We start from the raw sequence: 24,867 nt of genomic DNA on the forward strand, positions 1-24,867 counted from the left end.
AATCCTATAGTCAACTAGGAAAAAGTATCACTTAATTCAGTGGGATTCACTTCTTCAAGGACATGTTCAGTAGAAGATTTCCTTCTATTTAGGGGGTGGGGGTGGTGGGGGTGGTTGAGAACCTAACCAAAATGAAAAATGCATTATTTTAGCAGAACAAAACAGGGGAAAAGTTGGGGAAAACCCACTTTAAATCAAACATGCAACTTGAAAAAACAAGAGGCTTATAAATAATTGATCAAGCGAAAGTATTTTTGAAATTGATTTTTTAATATGAAAGTTTTAAAAAAAGTCTATTTGTGAACATCCAGGTCTTGTTTAAAAATTTAACAGCACACCAAGCAATCCAGAGTTTATCTAATTTGTAGCACAGCAAGATTTATTCTGCACTCTGTTAAATAATGGTTATTTCTTCAAATATCTCTGGTCTGTCAGTTGCACATGCAAACACATGGCAATTTTAATTAGAGCATTTTTAAAGCAAACCCTTAGGGGAGAGGAGAACATACGTAGTTTATCATTTTGAAAAATAATTTAATTACAGCAGTAACCATTGTAACAAATCTTTTAAAAAACACACACACACATACATATCAGAAAAATATACTCTCTATGAAATTAAACTCTTGTGCATTAGTAAGGAAAGGATTGTTCAAATATAAGTGTTCATCTGAATATAAATCCAGTTGAATTTAATCATGATGATATCCCACTGCAACTAAGAAACCTATTTTTTATGACAATTGTTTTCAATGTGACATTCTCATGACTGACATTAGCTAAATTAGTCATCTTTTAGATACTTTGAAATCCTTGTAATTATTTGATATCTCATAAGCAACAACTCTCAAAGTAATGTTTGCAAATAAAACAACAATGTGATAATGAGACTAATGACAAAAGTAGAGTTTTGAAAGGGCAATCCACCCTTGCAACTTCCAATTCTGAGTACACCATAGGCATTACAAATACATAGAGATAATAAATCACCGAGCTGCTGAACTTGCTGATCAAAAGATTGGCGGTTTGAATCCGGGGAGCGGGGTGAGTTCCCACTGTTAGCCCCAGCTTCTGCCAACCTAGCAGTTCAAAAACATGCAAATGTGAGTAGATCAATAGATATGGCTCCAGAGGGAAGGTAACGGCACTCCATGCAGTCATGCCGGCCACATGACCCTGGAGATGTCTACTGACAACGCCAGCTCTTTGGCTTAGAAGTGGAGATGAGCACCAACCCTCAGAGTCGGAGACGACTTAATGTCAGGGGAAAACCTTTAGCTAATATACTGTTTGTGATTTGAAGACTGAAGTTGCAATGTATAGCGAATTTGGAATAATACATACAACACAGACTGGATTTTATTGTTCAGTACATGGGCAGATTTCTCTCCAGGGCTTTACATGGTCCTTTGTCTTGTGGTCCACCATCAGCTATCCTGGGCCACTGCACATAGTTATTATTCAGAAATATTCATGTTCAATGCTTTTCAAAACATTTAGAATGCAGCTAAGAGTTAGTAAGAGGGCTATCTATTATCAGTACATTATATTTAAACATGGCTAACACATTCAAAAATACAATCACACATTATTTTATGACCATTATTTGAAAAAATCCACACATAATATGCTCTAATTCACAGATAAGCAATGAATTTCAGAGGACATGATCCATTTCTGATGGCTGTGATTTATGCAGTGGCCCAAATGACTGGTTTCCACGTGATGACTCAAAATGTCAAGGAGAAGACATATAGGGATCAAGATACAGAAAATATCTGAAGGTATCACAAATGTTCAAAAGTATCATGCTGATTGTTTGTTCTTTCACAATGTTTTACAAATGGAACAGTAATGGAAAAGATAACGTCACAGAAGCTAAACATGCCCATCACAATCCAAAGATTAATTTATTCACAATTAGTCAGTCTTATCCTGCAAAGCAGTGAAGTAATCCATATGCTGAAATTTGAGAACTTCATTGCCCCAACTGGTCCACCCAGGCTGCAAATTCCGAGCAAACAGCTCCAAACAGTTGACCTCTGGCTTGGCATATTCTTTCAAAACATCTGAAAAGAAGGGAGGGCAGAGAAAGGGGAAATATTAACAATTAAGATAGTTCCAAAGAAATAGTAAGTGGTGGTGTTGTTTCAAAAACTCAATTTCCTCTAAGCTATTGGAAAATGAGAAAAAAATCCAAATGTTTCATTAAAAAAAGAAGAGACAATAAATTAATTTCAAGGATTTCATCAGCCAGTTTTACTATTTATAGTCAGAAAACCATATGAAAAAATGATCTTGCGAGTATGAACATAACATCAAAGCTTTCAGTCACTTTGATTTATTGGAATTTTTTTGGAGCGAGGGAATGAGAATTTCAGCACCTCCAGCCCTGACCACAGATGACCTTTTGAGTTCTCAGTAATGTCATCATAACATCTCTTGATGAGGATTGGTAAATTTGTGGACAGTTATAATTAAAAAATGTTTTACGTTTTACTCCTTGGAATAGAAGCCACATGCTTAAAAATGACAATGCTAAAAAATCAGGTACCAACTGATTTTACTGACTGATTCCAGTAAACAATGCTTACGGCCCGTGGATTCTTACTCAGAAAAGAAGTCCCAACCTCTTAAATGGAAATTCATCCGGCACTGTGTTCAAGATGACAATTTCAGATTTTCAGTCTTAGAGGTATTGGACACGTCACTACAAATTTGTGGTTTATTCCTTACTATAAGTGAAGACTGCCATTAATTCAGCATACTGCAGTACTTCCTTCATAGACTTCTGCTTCCTAGAATGTTTGGAAGATTCCATTGTGCAAATCATGACAGTTTTAAGAAACTGACTTCAGAGCTTGAAAGAATAATTAATTCCTTATAGAACAATGTAAGTTGAGCATCCTTTATCCAGAATTGGGCAAAACTCCAAAATATGAAATTGTCCATATGGCTGGCTTAAATAGTGACACTTTTGCTTTTCATTGCTCAGTGTACACAAGCTTTGCTGCATGCACAAAAGTATTTAAAACATTGTGTATAATATGACCATTGGATTATGTGTACATGAAACATAAATGGCTTTCACCCCATCTCCAAAATATTCCATTGTTTATATATATGAAAATGTATGTCTTTTGAAATCCAAAAATTATTTTGGTTTACATGGAAATTTAACTATTTCAAAACTGTAATGCTTTCACTTAAATTCAGCATGCCTACCCACTGTTCACAAAGCGCCAAGTAATTAAATCTTGTTCAGCATGTAAATTAGCGCCACCCCACAAATGTTAAATATGACCTTCTGTTCTAAACACCTTTGCTTATCAGTTGCTGCATCATTGCAGGAAAGCTTAGCAAGAAATATATGTGGTAAACATAAAATGATTAAGAAATATATGTGTAAAATAATACAACTGTGGTTGCCAACTTATCCAGGGAATTACTAGTAGGTGGGAAAATAGCCCTGTATTCAGTCTTCCATTTTTTCCCTACTGAAAGAACATCCACAAGTTCTGTTTCAACACTGCTACTACTATGTCCACATACTTGCTTTCCTAAAATGCTGCATTTTCATCACCCAAATGTTGACGCTTTCATCAGTAAAAAACTAATATGTTTAGTCTTCTTTGCTACCAAGCCTATTGCTCATTTATCTTGTGCAGGAAAGGGGAATCTCTTAAGCAGAAGGCTAGACAATTTAATAAAATGTAGCATTTGCACAAGTCTTAGCAGTCTTAGAACAACTTGCACATAATAACTTCAGAGGTGGCTGCCCACCCTTGCTCTGAGATGCTGCTATTTATCATGTTGTCACTCTCAACCATGGCACCACACAGCAACACCAATGCTCCCAACTCTTGAAAGTCTACAGGCCTGCTAGACTTTTGAAATAAAAGTCAGAGGTGAAGACAAAAAGAGAGAAACTGAGAGAGAACCAGTGGCAGGTTACTCAGGGCAGCCAGGTGTTTCATACAAAGTACTAAGGTTACTAAGCATACTGCTGCAATTCTTTCCATTGGAAAAACAAACAGCTGTTTGTTTCTATTTAAATCGCAGTTTCTATACTGCGATTTAAACAAGCAAAGTATAGAAAAATTATAAGTATGAATTAGAACACATCCCTTTCTGAGAATACTTTTTGTATAGTAAGCCATCTTTTTTTACTCTGTATTATGGGCAAAATTCCTCAAGGGCACACTTAAGACTATATTGTAGATCAATTATATCTTGAAACATATTAAGAATACCAGGTTTGTATTAATCATGCCAAGTTTGCATTTCAGGATAATTTATTTTAAGAACAGGAGCAACTTTGAGATGGTAGGGAAAAGTACAGTGTTCTGTCTTTTTCTGAATTTCTCCCAGCTACATCCTGTACCAAAGTGGATTTGAATGTGCTTTTGGGTTGGAATTCAAATGTGTGTATTGTATTTTAATAATGGATAACCAATTATCTGTTCAAAAAGAGCTACAATTTGATGTCTGAAGATGGATAATTACAGACTTTGCAATGAATAACAACTACTGATACAATATAACCTGCATATAACAAATAAAAGTTATTGGTAAGTAACTTCAAAATGTACAATGTTCTTCCAAAATAGTAAAATGTAGCCATCTTTTAAATAAATATCCTTATATATTAAAATACTTATATTCCATTCTTACCATAACTAAAAGGTAATCAGAATAAATTCTGAGGTTCAGATATGGTGACGCTAAAATAAACCCAAGCTGTAAACAACTTGAAGGGACATAATAATATCAACAGAATGAATTATAACATACTAAAAGCTATTGATACATCAGGAAATATTTTATAGCAGTTTAAGGGCTGATTTGAAGAGACCAACAAGACAGGTGTTCTGTAAATAAAGATCTGTCTGGATAATAGGCTGAAGTACTAGGCATTCAATATCAGGAGTGATGCTTTTCAACAGTTAAATCTATCATTTTATGAACATTTTATTGACGCTGTTGCTATATGCCATTAAATCAACTCCAGCTTCATTGCTCTAAGAGGAATCTATCAGATGATTTTCTTGGAAGGATTTATTTAGAAGAGGCCTTTATGTATAAGTCAACCCTATGTACAATTCACAGTATTGGGGCCAAAATTATGGATCTTAAAATGACCCATGGATAAGTCGAGGGCCATTCTGTAAGAGAAGGGAAAGCACCAATGTCACCTAAGGGGACCAGGTGCCTCTGTCTTCTGAGTTAGGACTAGAAACTTTACAAAGAGTCCCAAAGATAAAAGCACCACTAAAATTGATAAAATACTAACAAATTCATTATGACAGGAACTTCCACAGGCCATCATCCACTTCATGAGATGTATGAAGAATTATCTTAAGGTACATGTTTCTATGCAAGGTGTATTTTCCATCTCCGACATGAAATAGCATCAGCAGGGAAAAACCTGCTGTAATCTAAACTGAATTTTAATTTCCATATTTACACAGAATTGCTTAAATACAGTAAGAATGACACATCAAAATTGGGAGCATTAAACACAGAGCATGTGTCATTAGAAACTCCCGGAGTAATGAGTTCAGAGTTAAGTGCACTGCAGGAAACAACACATCTCTTTTTGATGACTTACTTTAATTTACAAATTCCTCTTATTGCAGAGAAATAAATTGTTATAATCAGTCATAAAATGCCTACACGTACATCAACAGTACTTTGCAAATGCAACAAGAAATAAAGCATGCAGGGAAAAATGCTAATATGATTGTGCTGGTAGCTTTTCAAAAACAAGGTATAAATGTAAGCAGCTGAATGGGATTTCCTGTGTTTCATTCCAACTTTTTGCCCCTCTAGGTATTGTTCAAAGTGGGGAGGGGATTTGGAACCACTTCCCTCTACTGGCAAAGCCATATATATAACAAGAAATAAAGTGTGTATGCGTATGTGTGCGTATATACACACATACCCTGTTTCCCCCAAAATATGACATCCCCTGAAAATAATACCTAGTAGAGGTTTTGCTGAATTGCTAAATATAAGGCCTCCCCCAAAAGTAAGACCTAGCAAAGATTTTGTTTGGAAGCATGCCTGCCAAACAGAACACCAGAGCATGCAGAATCGGTAAATGTACGTACCGTAGAGTGTTGTACATGGAAATAATGGTAGTAACGAGAAATTCTTGATAGGATTCACAGTTTGGTTATGCTGATTTGTGATGACAACTACTGTATAGTATATAATAAATGTTCAATTTTTTTGTTCAACAATAAATGTCAATTCTTTGTGGAAAAATAAGACATCCCCTGAAAATAAGAAACAGTGCATCTTTGGGAGCAAAAATTAATATAAGACACTGTCTTATTTTTGGGGAAACAGGGTATATGCTTTATTTCTTGTTATAGCTACAAAGTAGGGCTGATATGGAATAATATATACACATTTTTACAGGAACACGCATGATTTTGAAACTCCACTCTGGAGTTTATTGGTTTTAACTTTGTTGCCTAATTTTCTGTACAATTCTGAAACACCCTTTAAAACTGCTTTCTTTTATTCAGATTCACAAATCTGCCACATTTTGATATAAGTACTGGGAAAGGAAACTATAGCACTAATCCACTTCTTTTTCCAATAAAACAAAGATTGTGCTCATTAAATTTTCAAAATGGTCAGTTCTTTTTTTTTAAGAGGGACATAAACCCAATTCTTGTAGCTGTAACCTAATCTTGCTAATTCAGTAATCATCATAGTGTTTCTCCATTAACAACAGTTTGTTTTACTTAGTTGTTTTTATTTTGCCTCCAGTTGCTCTTTTATAACCTTGAACAGTCATGAAGTTTGTTCTAAACAGTTAGTTATAGTTTAACTATAGAACTGCAACCGTAATAATGTCTGCTTATGAAAGACACTTCTTGCCCTCAACAGTTTGACATTTTCTTTTCAATGTTCCTTGTTTTTTAAGATGTATTTTTATGCTAGAGATTATGATATTTTGCGCATTAGCTTCTATTTGTTCACTTTCTTCAAAAGCCGCAGCTCAAAAAGCTTATTTTAAAAAGAAATAACTGAAGAGATGCCTCATGGCCACAAATTGTTTGATTAAGTACACTGGATAGGAAAGCATAACTGAGGTTGTTCTTTTCAAGGTCATTTGTATTTAGGAGTAAAACATCTTTATTCTATATTTTTCCCCTTCTCCATACTCTTATATTTCTATACAGTTCTACCATATTTAAAATAACATGTTATTTAGAAGGGATGTTGATGTACAGCATATAACTTTTCAAAGCAGAGGTGGAGAATCTTTGGGCCACATGATGTTCTTGAACTTTCAACTTCTCTCAAGCTCAACCAGTGCACAAGCTCAACCAGTGTCTGATAACACTGCAAGACACAATTACGGGAAAAACTATTTTCCTGCACAAAAAACAAATGCTGTTTCCTGCAGATAAATGGTTTTCTATACTAATCAACATCGTGTGAATTTTGGACAGAGTCCTGAATTGTGAAAATTCTTGTCAGTCCAGGTTTGCTCTGATCAGTGATTCTCAACATTAAAAAACATTTTTCCAACCATTTCTGAAATATTTTCAAATATTCTTTCCACTCCTATGTTTGCCATTCTGACCTACCTCTTTATATTTATACTTCAAGGAATTGCGGCTCCCAATAACATGAGAGCACAGTAACATGAGAGCACAATAAGCAATAAGCTTGTTCAGTCAAAACTTATTAATTATAACTGAAGTGATAGTCTTCTGAAACTGATCTCCATATTGAAACACTGGTCCTGATCAGCATCTTAACCAAATGCTACCTGTTGGTATTTCTGTAACTGCAAACAACATGTTTAAGTCTATAGCTGATACACTCTTCAAGTATATTTTCCCAGAAAACATACTGGTAATGATCTTCCAGTCAATTGATTCTTGAACATCCAACTCCTTTTTAAAGTAGCTATAGCAGCTGGGAAGCATAAAGCAGTAAACTAGATAGCTTCTGCAATCCAAGTAATCCAGCTAGGGAAGATTGAAATGCAAATTACACTTCATAGCAAGTTTCCTCTAATGTCAGAGGTAAGTTGTTCTCAATAAAAAACAAAGATAAATGAACAAAAGTACTCAAGAACCTAATCCCTATACTTATCCATTACAGAAAGTATCTACCTCTACAAAAATATGGTAGTTTACAGTGCTATTTGAAGAACATACCTGCAAGAGGAGGCTTATGTGAGTGAAGGGTGCAAGGCACACTGACAATTAATTTTTGATCTGGAATTTCTGGAAGCACTATATCTTCTGAAATCCTGTAGCATAAATAAAAAACAAATGTGAGTGCCTCTACTAAGAAACACAAATACAATGATAAAATACTTATAATTTCATAGGTCATTCTCTGCCCCTAACCTCCAACACAAAACAACAAGATTAAGATGATGCTGCTGAAAGAAAACATTACTTCACTGCCACACTGGACCATAAGTCACAAGGAAGCTAAATATCTAAATGTTAGGTATATTTGTTTTCTTGAAAGATAAAGGGCAGCTTATGAAATGTCTTAAGCTTTTGCAAAAGCAAAGCCAATAAAGAAACAAGACAACAGGAAAAAGACAAATACACTACAACCAATATGTGTTTCAACTGTAGAATATTGCCTGCTTTTAACAAACAGATCTATATTTAATTCAGAGGAACAGAAGATTCATCTGGCAGCAACTACCAACAGCTCCGCAGGGCTAATAGGAGACAATACAGGGAAGAAATGGTTGATGTTTTTTGCTTAGCTAAATGAAGAAGGTATAAAAGTTAACCAGTTTATATAATGGCACCAAAAGAGTCCCTGTTTTGATGCAATCATCTTCTCTTGTCTCACTCCATGGTATTTCATCCACTTCCACATTAAACCAAGTGGCTTTACTAAACCATCGGTTTCCTGCCCCATCAAACAACCAATCCTGGCCGGGAGCCAAAGGACTGTGAAATGACTTATATGAATCTGAACAGAATTTAATCTTGTTAGGTGGTTGTTACTGTTGCTGCTACCGCTATAGTAGAGTTAGCAGCGTCCCTCTCTCATATAAAATGGAAAAATGTTGAGTTTCAAAGCAGGTGGTGATATGGTATGTAGACTGTATGTTCTAAGAGAATAAATAGTGAAATATTCATCAAAATAGAGTAAGATCTTCCTATCAGCCTAAATTGCCATTTGAAGCCTAGCTCCTATGATCACATACACAGATTTATAAGGGTAAGGGAACCAAATATGTCAGTATCTCCTCTCCTCCCTCTTGCTTTCCAATTAAAAGAACACTCAAGGCATCTAATGATCTTGGCCTGGCAATGACATCCCACCCAACTATTTAGTACTAATTGGCCCATCAGTTAAAGGCATCTGCTCACAAGACTTGCCAAAAGTCGTGTTTTGGAAAAAAGAAACAGCTGAATTTTGCAGCATCATGAGGAAACAAGCAAGTAAATAAGGGAGCTAAAGCAAAACGAAAATTTAAAAAATGAGTATTTTACAACTAGTTAGCATTTTATAGAAGCTGGAGCACAAGTATACTTCAGTCTTCAAATTATGTTGTTAAGAAAGACAATTTTACACTCTTTGAAGCTCGTTTGCAACTTCAGTTGAGCATTCCTAATGAGCACCATACAATAATAATACCTATTAACAATATAGAGAAATCAATGAACTCGTACCTTAATGGCCTATCTGTACTTCCCTGGACTCGACCCAGTATAAGAACCTCATAAGGCTTCTTGTGAAAAGAATTTAATGGAAATACAAACTCTCCAGACCTTGTAATCTGATAGAAAGGAATGGAAAATCAATGTTATGTATCTACAGTAAGTAAATCTAGATTATAAGGATATTTATTGAGTCATATTTACTTAGAAACAAAGCATATAGACTTCCACAGGCCTTTTCCCAAGTGTATCTGCAGCCTTCAAAATTAGGAAAAAATAAAACCATCACAATTCGTGGAAGGCATAATACCCAGTTTAATAGTATTTAATGAAAATTACCAGAGTTTAAAGAGCTATTTAAAAAAAATCCAGGCTTGACAGAAGGTTTGGGGGATGGCAAATGTTGATCCCCATGGTTCCGGCCAGCAATAAAGATTTAATAAGAACAAAATATAGTGGGTGAAATGGTGGAAAATTATCAAGCAATGGAAACGAAAATCTGGAGCACTGAAAACTGTATGGCTGGAAGCACATTTCTCTTCAGCATGGGGAGAAAATAAATGGAAAGCAACAGATAGTTATTGGAAGAACAGAAATCCCAGCAGATCCATCAATTTATATCTATTCATGGTAAAATCTATGGGAATATGGCAAGTAGGAAAAAAGAGAATATATGCAGAGATTTCCTTGAGGACTTAAATTAAGTAAATCCGAGACTCTTGAAGATCTACTACAAACCAGCCACAGACTGACTGATAGATATCAACTACTTCCTTGAATATAATTTATGGTTAAGCAGATTGTTTTTTTATTAATTTTTTATCCTGCTTTCTTACAAATATGGGACCCAAGGCAGACTTAAATTTAGAACAAAAATTTTGATAAGCTTTAAAAAATTATCATGGTAATGAAATAGATTTTTCAAAAAAAAAAAAAACTACAGTATTTCCATGTTCTTTCAAAAGCTATGGATGGTATATGTCATCTTTGAATGGGCATTACTGATTTTCACTCAGAAGAGAGAGCCTCATTTAAGATGTTACCTGCTATGAAATTTTACACATCCTCCAAAATAAAGAAATACTTCTTTGTATACACATGCAAAAGTATAAGTTTAAACCAATGAGAATTAATGTATTAAGACTGCAACCTTATATTTGTCACAGAATTCAAGTGAAATCTATTTCCGAGTAGGTAGGTAAAGTAGGGTGGAAAAAAGTTAAATCAGGACAGTGATAGAATATATTTGGTTGGTTTTCAATAGACAGACAAGGATTTGTGCCTTCATTAGACCACAATACCTGTGTCCATTGTACTAGGCCAGCTTTGAAAAAAATGAGGGTTGGAGTTCTATGCAAAATTCTTTGTGAACTAGTACTGAAAACAAATTCTCAGGCAAAACTTGTACTGTATTACATGGCAGCATATTCCTTAATTCTTAGGATATTGCATGCCTAAGTCCCTATTGGAACCTGGCTCCAAGTGATGGATCTCAGAGTTCTACTAAAAAAGAAAACAAATCCTGCAACCCAGAGGTCTGCTCCATTCTAATGTATTTCACTGTAATAATTATTTAATTTAAGTGACCTTCTAATTTTAACTTGTTCATAAAGGAAAATAGGTAAGATTTGTCAAAAGGCAAGTAAAAATAAATATGAAAGAAAATATATAGATATAAAATAAATATTTGATTTCAATAATGATGACGAGGCGTTAAGAACTAAAAATAAAGCATAACCAAAAGCAAATGAATAAACATCCTTCAACTTACTTTCACCCAGAACCATTCTACCACTCCATGCACAGACCAGTAGGGATAAAGTTCATTTTTCACAAAACGCAGGTGTCTCTGTCTGTTAGTCACCCAAGTAACCACAAGACAACCTGGAGCAGCCAGGGCCGGCACAGGAATTTGCTTGATTTGTGAATGAGACAAATAACTGTACCTACATGCAAATATATTGAGAAAGGTTGAGATGGCTCAAAGCTAGAGAGGAAAAGAGACTCAAAAGTCTGGTAATCTTCTGCAAAGTTTTTTTTTCTTGTGATAACATTTAGATATTAAATCTGAGTCAAGAGTGACATCCAGTGGTGAAATCTGATGCCATGAAAACTGAATGCCTGTTTATGCTTTGGCTAACTGGTTGCAGCAACACAAATTAAAACTATTTTCTAAAATCAGTTGTGCACAGATAATGAACATTTGAATGATATCTTTAAAATTTATATTTATCAAATTATATTTCTGAAATCTGGAAACAGCTTAAGTCAAGGGTGAGAAAACTTTAGTCCTTCAAGTGTTCTTGGGCTCCAATTTATATCAACATGACCAATATTCAGGGATGATGGGCACTGGAGTCTAATATCATGTATAGCAGTGCTTCTAGGCTATTGGATATGGCTGACAAGTAATTTCCCTGCCCCCAGTCTACCAAGGACTGCCACTATATTTTTATTTTATTGTTTATTTTTACAGGAACCTGCTGCAGACGGCTCAGGGTTCAGCAACAGACCACCACTTTTAATAATACTGGTCTAGAGGATTCAAGTTCCGCATATCTGGTTTATATTAATCTTCTTGGAAAGTAATCTACACTAGTGTATTCTAGCAAACAGGATAAATATTCAGTCAGCAAAATGTAATGTGGAATTTTCTCCAAGCTCTGATACTAGCAATGAGTTATGACATTTTAAAAGGGGCATTAGACTATCTAATGGAGGAAAAAGCTATCAAATGGTTGAATGCCATCTCCAGAAGCAGGGGAACAGGCCTGTTAATACTACTTACTAGAAAATATCCCTCACTTGTAGACTGTAGCTTTCTAGCCAATATAGACTTTTGCTATCAGCAGGGCAATTATGTTTTTAAACTACCATAATACAGGTACAGTAGAGCCTCACTTATCCAAGCTTCACTTATCCAATGTTCTGTATTATCCAACACAGTCTGCCTTTTAATAGTCATTATTTTTGTAGTAAATGTTGCAATGTTTTGGTGCTAAATTCGTAAATACAGGAATTACTACATAACATTACTGTGTATTGAACTGCTTTTTCTGTCAATTTCTTGTAAAACATGATGTTTTGGTGCTTAATTTGTAAAATCATAATGTAATTTTATGTTTAATAGCTTTTTTCTTAATCCCTCCCTATTATCCAAGATTTTCGCTTATCCAATGTTCTGCCAGCCCATTATGTTGGATAAGTGAGTCTCTACTGTATGTATAAAAGAATGCAAGTGCCCAAAATGGTAACTGTTTTTACATTACTTTTGCATTTATATTTTACTGATACTATTGTACAGTTTTGGTTTACATTGGATTTAATCACTTTGTTTTATCTATTTGTAAGCCTTCTTGAGTCCTATTTCTGGAGAAAAGCTGGGATATACATACTCGAATATAAGTTGAGTTTTTCGGCCCTTTTTTAGGGCTGAAAAAGCCCCCCTCAGCTTATACTTGAGTGAGAGTCCTGGTCAGCTTATATTTGGATCGGCTTATATGCGAGTATATAGGTAATCCGAGTTGGACAGTCTTATCTTAAATTACAGTTTGATGTAAATATTCAAAAACATTTCATCTACTGATGCCTCAATTAATGTAATTTTATTGGTACCTTTTTATTTTTGAAATTTACCAGTAGTTGCTGCATTTTCCACCCTCATCTTATACTCAAGTCAGTAAGTTTTTCCCTTTTTTGTGGTAAAATTAGGTGCCTTGGCTTATATTCGGGTCAGCTTATACTCAAGTATACACGGTAAATGAAAAAGGGCCTGCCATTTCACTAGCCCCGGTGATGACCACATCCACAACGATCACCACATTCTCCTTTCCAGGAGGCCGTAATGGAAGGGGAAGATTTGGGAATCAGGGTTATTCCATCACTCTTAGTGAAAAATTATTTGGCTTCCAACCCCTAAGCAGTACTTAACTCTCCCACACTATTTTGCTTTTGAGTTGCTAATTTTTAGATTGTGAACCCACATACAGTGACTGGGTTATTTTCTTTCAATGATTATGTGGCAGCTGCTTTGGGGACCTTTTTGGGGGCAAACAGCAGGGTAAAAATACTACTATAAATAAATAATAAGGTTGAGAGATATTCTGGACCTTAAGGAATAAGAGTTCAAATATGACTGTGACTGGAATTTGTAGAGAATTAAACTTGCTTAACCCCATTGATGTCAGGTGGTTTAGATACGTCTGTTTCTGCATAGCAGCAAACTATATATTAAATATGCATAGGCTCTGGAACCTGCATGTCAAATGAACAGCTTTCTTTTAAACAAAGTTTTTGTTTTCTAGCTAATACAGTAATTTTCAGTGGTTGAAATGGTTGCTCTGTTCTACATGTTTGACCCTTTTCAGTTAAGCAATGGAAAATCCTAACAAATATATAACACATAAAAGGATTTATAGTTATGACATCCCAGAAGAGGTCTTTATTGTACATGTTCTATAACAAGATGAGCCACCTTCTCTTTCTCCTCTAGATAATCCCTTCCTTTGCCTCTCAATACAAAATGATGCCTTATCTCCCTCCTGACTTTGAAGTTATTATGAGTTAAGATTGCTCTGCAGACTGTCTGCGCAGTGCACACATCGCTAGCAGAACTAGCTCAAGACCATGTGATGCAGTTCAGAGGCTGAGAAAAGACCTATGTGCCACAGACAACATGCTCCATTAACACCAAGATCTACAAACCCATTTTTCTAAAAGCCTAGAGATGAGTGGACATCAGCTTTTCTAAACAAACTATTTGAGACTTAAAATCTACGAACATAGCAGTTAAATCTACAATCATGCAACTTGAAGGTCTGATTCTCCATTTTTTTCAACAATAAAAAATGTTGATTGATATTCAGGGAGGAAACCAAACCAAAGGCCTTGGAGGACACGTGCAGTCCATTGACTGTACTATTTTATGGACATTGACATGATATTGATTTAACTTTGCTCAATATCATTTATTTTAAAGAATGAAATAACCAAATAAAAATATAATAAAAATATTTTGAAGAAGCTACATTGTTTTCTCAATTTACTCCTCAAACACTACCTGCCATCTTTTGTAAATCATGAATTAGAAGCACACTCCCTAGACTGGCCCATTCTAAAGGCAAAATTGCATGCAAGTTTCTATTTTTATTTACAAAATATTTTCAATCAAAACATTTTCATGTTAGAATCTCTAAATACACTTCAGTTTTTAAAGGATATAATCATCTCAACTAACTCCGCTAAACCTTGGCAGAACTATAATGTTTCTATTGTAGAAAGGTTTAAGATCAGTTCCCCGGTGCATTATAAAATGTTCATATTAAAATAATTCAATTTCATTGAGGTCCTATTGATATAAAATTGCGGTGAACCACTGGAGAATTAGATCTATGCATTCTAATGTAGGTTTTCCACTTAACAGAACATTATGCATCATAACCCATTAGATTTAAGAATTCTAGCAGAAAAAGAAGAAATCAAACAAAAACATTGTAAGATGTTCATTCGGGACTCATCTCAAGGCTGCAATGGTCTCCAGTTTGTGTAGACAAACTGTTGATTAAAAAAAGTTTATATCTCTTTCATTACATTATTAGAGTCACAAATGGTCAGTCTGCATGGAATTAACATAAATTTACATCATTACTATCTGATGGAAAAATGCTGAACATATAGCTATGTATGTTATGTTTGAATTTTTAATACTGAAGCCTACCTATTACTTCTTTTAACAGATTTATTCTCCCATGGCGGATCTATCACAATGATGCCAAACTTTTTTTTATCTAGAAAGGAAGCAGCAAGAGAAATATATTTCAGCAATCATAATATTTAAATTTGTACAGTTGCTTCTCAAATCTTAAATACCAAATCTGATCCCCCCCCAAAAAAAGTAAAAGAGACCCCTTTAAAACAGGAATAAACCAACCCCACTATAATTTCTGTACTTAAGAGGATACTGACAAGTCTGATTACACCTAAAATATACCTTTTTAATAAAACTAATGTCTTTATTTCATTTTCAGATTTCCCATGTACTACATCTGGTTTAGTAAGATTTTTTTCAATATCTTACATTACATATGGCAGCAACAGAGACAGCTGAAGTTAGACGACTGCCATATAAGATGGACTCCAAATAAAATATAAATAAAATCCAAATTCAGCTTCAGGAATGGTAGCTGTCAAATTCTCCTTAAATCTCATCAAAAAGTCTTCAAAAACAGTACACAAATTTGCTCTGTCAGTGTACTAATGAGTCATTAATGAATCAGAGAACATTGTACAATGTTAATAGGAAATGTACTTACAGTCCAAAAGAGGCTGCATAAAGGAAACATCAGACAAAAGAAATGCACTTTTGGGAGGAAACAGATACTTCTCGCCCATTAGCATTATAATCTCTGCATAGTTTGTGGTGTTTTCTGTAATACATGAAGGCTGAACTTGTTGTGGAAGACAACCTCCCTTGTTGATTCTGCATAGAGTTTTTTGTTCATCTTCAGTCACTGGGTGAAACTGCTTTGCCATCTCACATAATTCAGCTAAACTACAGTCATGGCCTCCTGCAACAAGAGTCTTAGCACAAAACTGTTCAGTGGAAGCAGACCGCAAGAAGCCACTTCTGAGAGCCTCCTGAACCAAACTCTTTGTACCATCCAAAATCACACCACTGATCTGTACAGTACAAAAAGAAGGGAAAGGAAAATACAGGCAGCAAATTGTCTGTTAAAATGTCAATTCTAAGAATATTTGCATATTCTTGGATCTGCAATTAGTGTATTAGATAACTATATGTAACTACAGCCAGCACATCCAACAGGGGTGAGCAATGGTAGCCCCTCAAAGGTTCCTGGACTTCACTTCCAACAATTCCTTACTACCAGCTGAAGGCTGATGAAAGATAGAAGCCAAAAACACTTGGAGAATTACAGTGGCCAACCGCTTCCATTCAGTAACTTGTTCTAAGATTCAATTTTTTAAAAAAACAAATAAGAAACGAGTTCCATTCAAAAACATGCATACTTACTTCTCCCTAGGGAAAAGTTTAGTGTTTCAGAAAAGATTACAGGCTTTACCTATACAAATTAGAGTAAGACACGCCCCATAACCGTGAAATCCATATCCACAATTGCTAGTCCCATGGGGAAATTGGTCTCTCTAGGTATTTTCTAGGTCCCCCAGCAATTCTATGGTGTGTTTCCCCCAAATGTTACCACAGAGTTGTGTTGGAGGACCTAACAAGTTCTAGGTGCCCATCTATGCTGCCTAATAATGCACATTGAAACTGCATTATATGGTTAGTATAGAACATGAGTCCTCAAACTTTTTAAGCTGAGGGCTGGTTTGTGGTTGGTCCCCCAAACTAAAGGGTGCCAGACTATAGTTTGAAAAAATATGAACCAATTCATATGCACACTGAACATATCTTATTTGTAATGCAAAAAAATTGAAAGAATACAATACAATACCGGTATTTAAAATGAAGAACAATTCCAACCAACATACACTTAACAGTATTTCAATGGGAAGTGTAGGTCTGCTTTTGGCTGATGAGATAATCAAGTTAGTTAGGATTGTTGTTGTTTTGCGCCTTCAAATCATTTCAGACTTAGGGCAAAACTAAGCTGGAGGTTTAGGGCGGGAGCCAGGTAAACGACCTTGGAGGGCCACATCCGGTCTGCAGGCCTTAATTTGGGGAGCCCTGGTATAGACTTATAATGCAGTACATAATGCCATTGAAATGTATTATGTGAGTCTCAAATTGCATTATATGGCAGTGTAGATGAGATCTTAAACAGGATACTTAGAAAGGAAAAAATGTGTCTTTAAGTTCGCCAGTGCAATTCTATGACATGAGAAGGCTTGAAGTGAAGTACCATATTTTGCTGCATATTTTGGCCATCTATCAGGGGTGCTTTGAATGAGATTTTCCTGCTTCTTGCAGGGGGTTGGACTGGATGGCCCGTGAGGTCTCTTCCAACTCTATGATTCTATGATTCTAATAGTCACGCCCCCTTTTTTGTTGGCACCTATTAGGCAGTGAAAAAAATCCAGCTATGTGGGGAAGGCTCCCTGACTAGTGAATAAAGGGTGTGACTATTATGCAAGGAACAGCAAAAAAATACCAAATTTTACCACCTCCGAAATAGGGGTGCAACTTGTGTGCCGTGGCAACCATTATACAATGAATTACAGGTAATTTAGTCTCAGCCCTCACTTATTCTTCAGAGTTACCTTTAAATGATATTCCAAAGCATCACGCTCACCATGGTTCAATTCACTGCTTCTTTTCCGTTTCTAAAGTTGAAAACACATAAATTGAGATCTGTGAATGTTGGTTTGAATGAACTTAGCTTCAAAAGGCCAGAATTCCAATCTCTGTTCAGCCATAAAAACCCACTGGGTGACATTGAGTGTCACACTTTCTCAATCTATGCATATGTTTACACTGTAAAATTAATGCGTTTTGACACCATTCTTTGTTCGCTATGAAATAACCATGTTGAAAGGCAGTATGTGAAATGCTGGGAGCAACAGCAAAGGTAAACTATCATGTTCTGCGCTACACATCTTCACCGCAGTCAGGTGATTGCTGCAGAAGAAGATGCTGGGTTAAAACAGCCTTCTTTAGCCAGCTGCCCTCCAAATGTTCTGGATTATAGACCCAGCTAACATGTCTAGTGCTTTGGGACAAACAATAGTTGAGGAAAACTGAATTAGATGGGTCTTAAGCATAATATGGATAAGAGTTTTTTTACACTTGTGCAACACTAAAATGATCATCTGGAGAATAAAAGTTACATTACAGCAGATAGGAAGGGAAAATAAGGAGAAAGGTAAAACAGCAATGCGGGATTTGGATGTTGTGGATGATTACACAATGTAAACAGTAACATGAAAATGGGGAGAGCTGCCTGAACGTTTTTAGTGTTATCATTCATTCATTCATTACAAAATCATTACTATAAAAAGTGCTTTACAAGAAAAGGATTCAGAAAAAAATATTCCCTGTCCTCAGATTCAAAGCATTTTTAAATTTGGAAGTATCAAGGTGGGAGAGGTAAGGCCAAAACCTGGGAGCTTCTATTTACATTTCAATAATGATAAATTTAAAAAGCAAAGCATATAACAACTTAGTAAAATATCAATTTTCTCCTTTAAAAAATAACAAAAGGACAGCTTATAACTTTTTGTGATAAAGACTTCTAATGAAAATTTTTCTGAATTTTTGGCTCAAGTGCCACTTCTTATTCTTACTGTTGTGGTGGAAAAAATGGGATTTTAAAGCCATGAGTGGAAAGCATGATTCACTTTTGTTACATCTATTTACATAATTAAGTATGACTCTTACTGAAAAGGAACAGTTGTGTGACCTTCATTTCAGTGACGCTCTTACAACAGAAATGTCCATATAGCTAACAGATGGGTGTATAGTACATATCGCCTTTGTTTTTGTGCTAGATTAAATTCTATTAATCGAAAGCAATAAGAACGTTCAAATAAATTAGCATTGAATGTAAACACTACAAAATAAATTAGCCTTGTAACTATTGTGTCTCCAAAGTGCTAACACTTTACAGTTGTTATGGAAACATTAATACAACATTGTGTGTCAAATCTTTGTACTGTATTTAAATTTCCTTCCAAAATCGCAATTTAGTAACATCAATGGAACAGCATGATAATAAGCTCACAAACACATTAATTTTCATCAAGTTACTAAGTAAGGTTAGTGACTGTTAAATTGGCATGGGAGAAAAGAGGCCAAAATATTCTAGAGCTCTCCAAAATAAGAAAATATAAGTACATATTAGGAGGAAGCTGTGTTATTTGGTGTTTTATTTAAAACGCTCTGCAAGCATATACCAGCAGAATGGCCAAGTAAAGGTAGGCCATGGAGCTCCACAAAAAGTCTGTACCTACTTAATTTGAAATGTTAGAAATTTTATTTTTCTTCCTAAAATAAATTTTTGACAGAACTCTATAACAAAAAAAATTGCAATATATCTCTCCATCTGTACCTTTTTAGCTTTAGCTGTAAAGACTTGGAATTCCTCATTCTTGGCTCTTTCCTGTGGTTTTGATCCATTATTTTCTAGATTGACCTCAGAGTTCCCTTGCTGCAATTCTGTTTGAAGGTTTACTGATATATGGGGCTTCAGCATATTAAAAAACTCTTCCCGGAACACATACGTCTTTTGAGATGCTTCTTTACCTGAAGCCTTCATCTCAGAAACAGGATATTTTCTACCAGGACCTGCAATATCCAGGATTGTGGTCCCAGTAACATCTGCATCTGAAGCAGCACTGTATGCATCATTCGAAAAGACCAAGCCAGAACAGTTTTGGGAATGGTTCAATTGGTAGCCAGACTTATTTATGAAGGAGAGGTGGTCCAGTAGCCACCCAGCTGGCAGACTACACAGAATGGACATTGTCTGCTTTTCAAGACATTATTATTCCAAGTTGGCATAAAGCAATATTCTCCTGAAAACAAACAAAAACAAGTAGCATCATAGTAGTTTATCATTATTTTGACCAACATGATCTATTATCTTAAAAAAACAATACTATGCATTTTATTAAGTTTATTTCTATCCTGACTTTCTCCCCACAGCGACTCAAGGAAGCTAACAATCATGTAACAACCTAATAACATTTAAAATACGACAAATAAAAAAAATAAAAAAATGTGTGAGTGGATATAAAGTTAAAACACAGAATAAATACAATTAAAATTACATTTAAAGCTCACGATTCCCCCCAAAATAAGCCTCACAATGTCCAATGGGGCCCATGCCTTAGAAATTATGGTCATGTAAGTGTTATTTATTGTTATAATTGTATTATTTTACTTTGTTTAATAATGTGCTATTATGTTGTTATGTAATGTTTGTGTTGTTTTTATGACTGTAAACCGCCCTAAGTCCCATCCGGGAGACAGGGCGGTATATAAATAAAGATTATTATTATTATTATTATTATTATTATTATTATTATTATTATTATTATTATTATTATTATAAGCTCACAATGTATTATTGAAAATCTATGAAACACTTTGATTTTAAAGTCTTTAAAACTGTAGTTGATTCACTTATGCTGCCTCAGAGCAGGGTGGAATCTCCTTCTCTGGAGGTTTTTAAACAGAGGTTTGATGTTGCTTTGATTGTGCTTTTCCTGCATGGCAGAGGGTTGGACTGGATGGCATTTGGGGTCTATTCCAATTCTATCATTTTACAGATAATATATATGAGTTCAATGAAGCAACTGACATATAGCAAGCATTCATTTTGATATCCTTACTGTAATCCCATTACATAAGCTCTTCCTATATTTACACCAGTGGTTTTCAACCTTGTGCGTCCCAAGGTGTTTTGGCCTATAACTCTCAGAAATTCTTGAGGAGAATGCTTCCGGAACATGTCCATACAGTCCAGAAAACTCACAGCAACTGAGTGATTCTGGCCATGAAAGCCTACAATGTTGATACAGTTTGGGGCTTGATTTACCCCATGGGCTCCCCATCCCACAAATCATTATTCTTCCATTTTTATTTTGACTCTCTTTACTATGTAAGAAAGCATTTCTGTTGCTTTTGGTAAAGATATGTTTTGATCCAAGAGTGGCACTGCAGCACCTCAGAGATTAACAGGAGAAAAAGCTGTGTGTACAGATTGGAGATCAGTTCAAACCACCTCTGAGTTGGGTCCCATCTACACTGACCATTTCATGCAGTTTCCAACCGCTATAGAATAAAGTGGTTTCATTGTGTGGACAGTTGCATAGGAAATCCTGGAATCAGTTTGAGGCCAGGATGGTGATGACACAAAGCACTGATGGAGATTTTTTGTCTGGCCGCTACAGTTTGAAGCCAGCTTACAACTCTATTAAATGGTCAGCATAGGCCTTGGACTAATTTTTGGACTAAGTTTTGAAAAGATTTAAGATGACAGGTTTAGATTAAAAATGGTTCCTATATAGATGGAATGAGGAATTAGGGGTTGCTGAACTATATACACTATCCCTAACCATTTGTTGTTTCGATTTTAACAGATGAGATTTGAATCCAGCAACATCTTCCAAGTGTCAGGTTTTCATTCTATCTGTGTAAATCATTGGTTCCCAACCTTTGGGCTTCCAGGTGTTTTGGACTTCAGCTCCCACAGTTACTAACAGCTGGTAACACCTGGGGATCCACAGGTTGGGAACCACTAGTGTAAATATAGGAAGCACTTATGTAATGGGATTGCAGTAAGGATATCAAAATGAATGTCTGCTATAGATCAGTTGCTTCATTGAACTCATATATATTAGAGTCTCGCTTATCCAACATTCGCTTATCCAACGTTCTGGATTATCCAACACATTTTTGTAGTCAATGTTTTCAATACATTGTGATATTTTGGTGCTAAATTTGTAAATACAGTAATTACTATATAGCATTACTGCGCATTGAACTACTTTTTCTGTCAAATTTGTTGTATAACATGATGTTTTGGTGCTTAATTTGTAAAATCATAATGTAATTTGATGTTTAATAGGCTTTTCCTTAATCCCTCATTATCCAACATATTTGATTATCCAACGTTCTGCTAGCCCATTTATGTTGGATAAGTGAGACTCTACTGTATCTGTAAAACGACAAAATTGGAATAGACCCCAAGGGCCATCCAATCCAACCCCCTGCCATGCAGGAAAAGCACAATTAAAGCACCACCCAAACTTGTATCAACATTAAAGCTGAGTGCGGGCGTAAATCATCACATTTAGAAAGATAAGGCACATTTCCGTGTTTTAGGTGTATCTTGTAACAATCATTACCAATTATTCCGCTACAACATTTGTTGCAGTGGTTCTCAACCTGTGGGTCCCCAGATGTTTTGGCCTACAACTCCCAGAAATCCTAAGAGCTCATAAACTGGCTGGGATTTCTGGGAGTTGTAGGCCAAAACACCTGGGGGCCTACAGGTTGAGAACACTGGTGTAAATATAGGAAAAGATTATGTAATGGGATTACAAAAGGATATCAAAATGATTTATTACAACAACAACAAAGATAACAGTATTAGTTTGTTGCAGCAAAATGTGTTACAGTAGAGTCTCACTTATCCAACATAAACGGGCCGGCAGAACGTTGGATAAGCGAATATGTTGGATAATAAGGAGGGATTAAGGAAAAGCCTATTAAACATCAAATTATGTTATGATTTTACAAATTAAGCACCAAAACATCATGTTATACAACAAATTTGACAGAAAAAGTAGTTCAATATGCAGTAATGCTATGTAGTAATTACTGTATTTATGAATTTAGCACCAAAATATCACGATGTATTGAAAAATTGTATTGACTACAAAAATGCGTTGGATAATCCAGAACGTTGGATAAGCGAGTGTTGGATAAGTGAGACCCTACTGTACTTACTATGCCTTCATTTGGAATTGTTTCCATCAGGCATGGGCAAACTTCGGCTCTCCTTCCAGGTGTTTTGGACTTCAACTCCCACAATTCCTAACAGCCGGTTGGGACTTGAAGTCCAAAGCACCTGGAAGGAGAGCCGAAGTTTGCCCATGCCTGGTTGAGATGCAACACTACTTGGGTCAGCTTAGTTGTTGACTTACTTTGATCCCCTGAATGTCATTCAAAGGGTTTTCTTAGGCAACGAAGGATCAGGGGTGTAGTTTTGCCTCCCTCAAATACAGCACAATGGTGTTTGAAGGCGGTCTCCCACCCGAGCCCTAACCAGGGCTGACCCCACTTAGCTTCCAAGATCAAACGGCCTCAAGTGCCTTTAAGGGAATTAGGGTCTGTTGACTCCCTTCAGATTGAGAGAAAAAACCACCTGACGAGACGCTATTGGCGCCTCCTTGGCTGGAGAGCCTGCGCATGGCATCTGGTTATACCTTACGTCAGCCGTGCGCCGTGTCACGTGTCCCGGGCGCGTCATAGCTCCCCTTCGATAGATAACTCGGATAACCATAGAGTTCGAATTCTTCTTCTTCATCTTTTTTTTTGTAAACTTCCTGTCTCTGGCGGAAATAATATGGCTGCCGGTGACGTCGTCTGTTGGCGGGCGATTTTGAAAAGAAGCGAAGCGCTCGAGGAGAGGCCGCGAAGGAGGAGAGCTGTTTTCTCCTACGGGAACTCGCTCAACGTTGTGAGCCTCCTTTTCCTCCTCAGTTCTACCTCCGCAGGAAATGAGAGGTGATGGTGATTGGTCGGGTAAATATCTCTCTTGTAATTCCTGGCCTCCTTTCTTCGCTGTGTTTACTATTTCCAGCCTCAGGGGACGGAGCTCTTTCTCCTTCCCGGCCCATATCACAACCATGGTGTATGTGTGTATGTGTATATATATATATATATATATCGGTTCTGGGATTTGTAGTTTTGCGAGGTGTTTCTCCTTCTCTGCCAGAAAGCTCTGGTACAGTTTGGCACCCCTTGAACTGCCCTTTCTCGATGTTGTGAGAGTTGTAGTTTGGCAAGGTCTGTAGCCTACTCCTGCCCAAGAATGCTGGGGCCTCAGCAAACTAGGTCTCTTCGGATTCCATAGTATTACAGTGGGTTTAAACTGCATTCATTCTACATGGACAAACTTCAGCCCTCCAGGCCGCCTCCGCTTCTTCGTTTTCAAAACAGCACAACACCCTTTTTGTGAGAGGACGAGGGAGGAGAAGGTGTCCCAGTGATGTTGCTTGAGCGTGCCTTCAGAGCCCAGTTTAACTCCTCTGGGGTTACACTCCCCCTGAAGATGCAGTTTCGCAGCTTGGGGGTTCTCCTGGGCTCATTGCTGAGCCTGGAGCCCCAGGTTTCGGCGGTGGCCAGGGGGGCTTTTGCACAATTAAAACCTGTGTTCCAGTTGTGCCTGCACCTTGGGAAGTCAGACTTGGCCACAATGGTCCACACTCTTGTTACATCTCAAATAGACTACTGTAACGTGCTCTATGTGGGGTTGCCTTTGAAGACTGGAAGCTTCAAGTAGTCCAACGGGTGGCAGCCAGGTTTCTAACTGGAGCAGGGTACAGGGAGCACACAATTCACCTGTTGCACCAGATCCACTGGCCGACAGTCTGCTACTGAGCACAATTCAAAGTGCTGGCTTTAGCCTATAAACAGTTCCAGCCCAGCTTCCCTGTCCAAACTTATCTTCTCCTGTGAACCATCTTGAAGGTTAAGATCGTCCGGGGAAGC

At 36.4% G+C, this 24,867-nt stretch overlaps 2 protein-coding genes across 5 annotated transcripts in view; one reads left to right on the plus strand and one right to left on the minus strand.

The window, feature by feature from the left end:
• Positions 1 to 249: 249 nt before the first annotated feature.
• On the minus strand, positions 250 to 23,685 carry mettl4 (methyltransferase 4, N6-adenosine). Of its 3 annotated transcripts, none has more exons than XM_003219680.4 (9): positions 23,580 to 23,685; positions 19,694 to 20,159; positions 17,907 to 17,969; positions 15,980 to 16,346; positions 15,385 to 15,454; positions 11,440 to 11,614; positions 9,681 to 9,787; positions 8,190 to 8,284; positions 250 to 2,069 (listed from the first exon to the last, which is right to left on the minus strand). In XM_003219680.4, the coding sequence occupies exons 2-9, from the start codon at positions 20,105 to 20,107 to the stop codon at positions 1,921 to 1,923; spliced, it is 1,440 nt and encodes a 479-aa protein (XP_003219728.2). In that variant the 5' UTR covers positions 20,108 to 20,159; positions 23,580 to 23,685; the 3' UTR covers positions 250 to 1,920. The 3 variants fall into 3 exon arrangements, with proteins under 3 accessions (XP_003219728.2, XP_008106867.2, XP_008106868.2); XM_008108660.3 differs by having other exon boundaries at positions 23,298 to 23,587; XM_008108661.3 differs by lacking the exon at positions 23,580 to 23,685 and adding an exon at positions 23,519 to 23,536.
• A 13-nt stretch (positions 23,686 to 23,698) lies between these two features.
• The window catches only part of ndc80 (NDC80 kinetochore complex component), a 33,771-nt gene continuing 32,602 nt past the window's right edge, over positions 23,699 to 24,867 (plus strand). Inside the window, exon 1 of one of the 2 annotated variants that reach the window (XM_008108658.3) lies at positions 23,699 to 23,898. The gene's annotated coding sequence lies outside the window, so the exon portion shown is untranslated. The remainder of the gene's footprint in view (positions 23,899 to 24,867) is intronic. The other variant, XM_008108659.3, reaches the window with a different exon arrangement.

Source organism: Anolis carolinensis, chromosome 4, assembly GCF_035594765.1.
Source record: "Anolis carolinensis isolate JA03-04 chromosome 4, rAnoCar3.1.pri, whole genome shotgun sequence".
Lineage (NCBI taxonomy): Eukaryota > Metazoa > Chordata > Lepidosauria > Squamata > Dactyloidae > Anolis > Anolis carolinensis.

Coding starts and splice junctions, on each gene's coding strand:
- mettl4 (XM_003219680.4), bottom strand. CDS start 20,107: ATGTCCATTCTGTGTAGTCTGCCAGCTGGGTGGCTACTGGACCACCTC. Junction 16,347..17,906: donor CTTTGGAATATCATTTAAAG/GTAACTCTGAAG, acceptor TGTACTGTACAG/ATCAGTGGTGTGATTTTGGA. Junction 8,285..9,680: donor AGTACAGATAGGCCATTAAG/GTACGAGTTCAT, acceptor TTTATGCTACAG/GATTTCAGAAGATATAGTGC.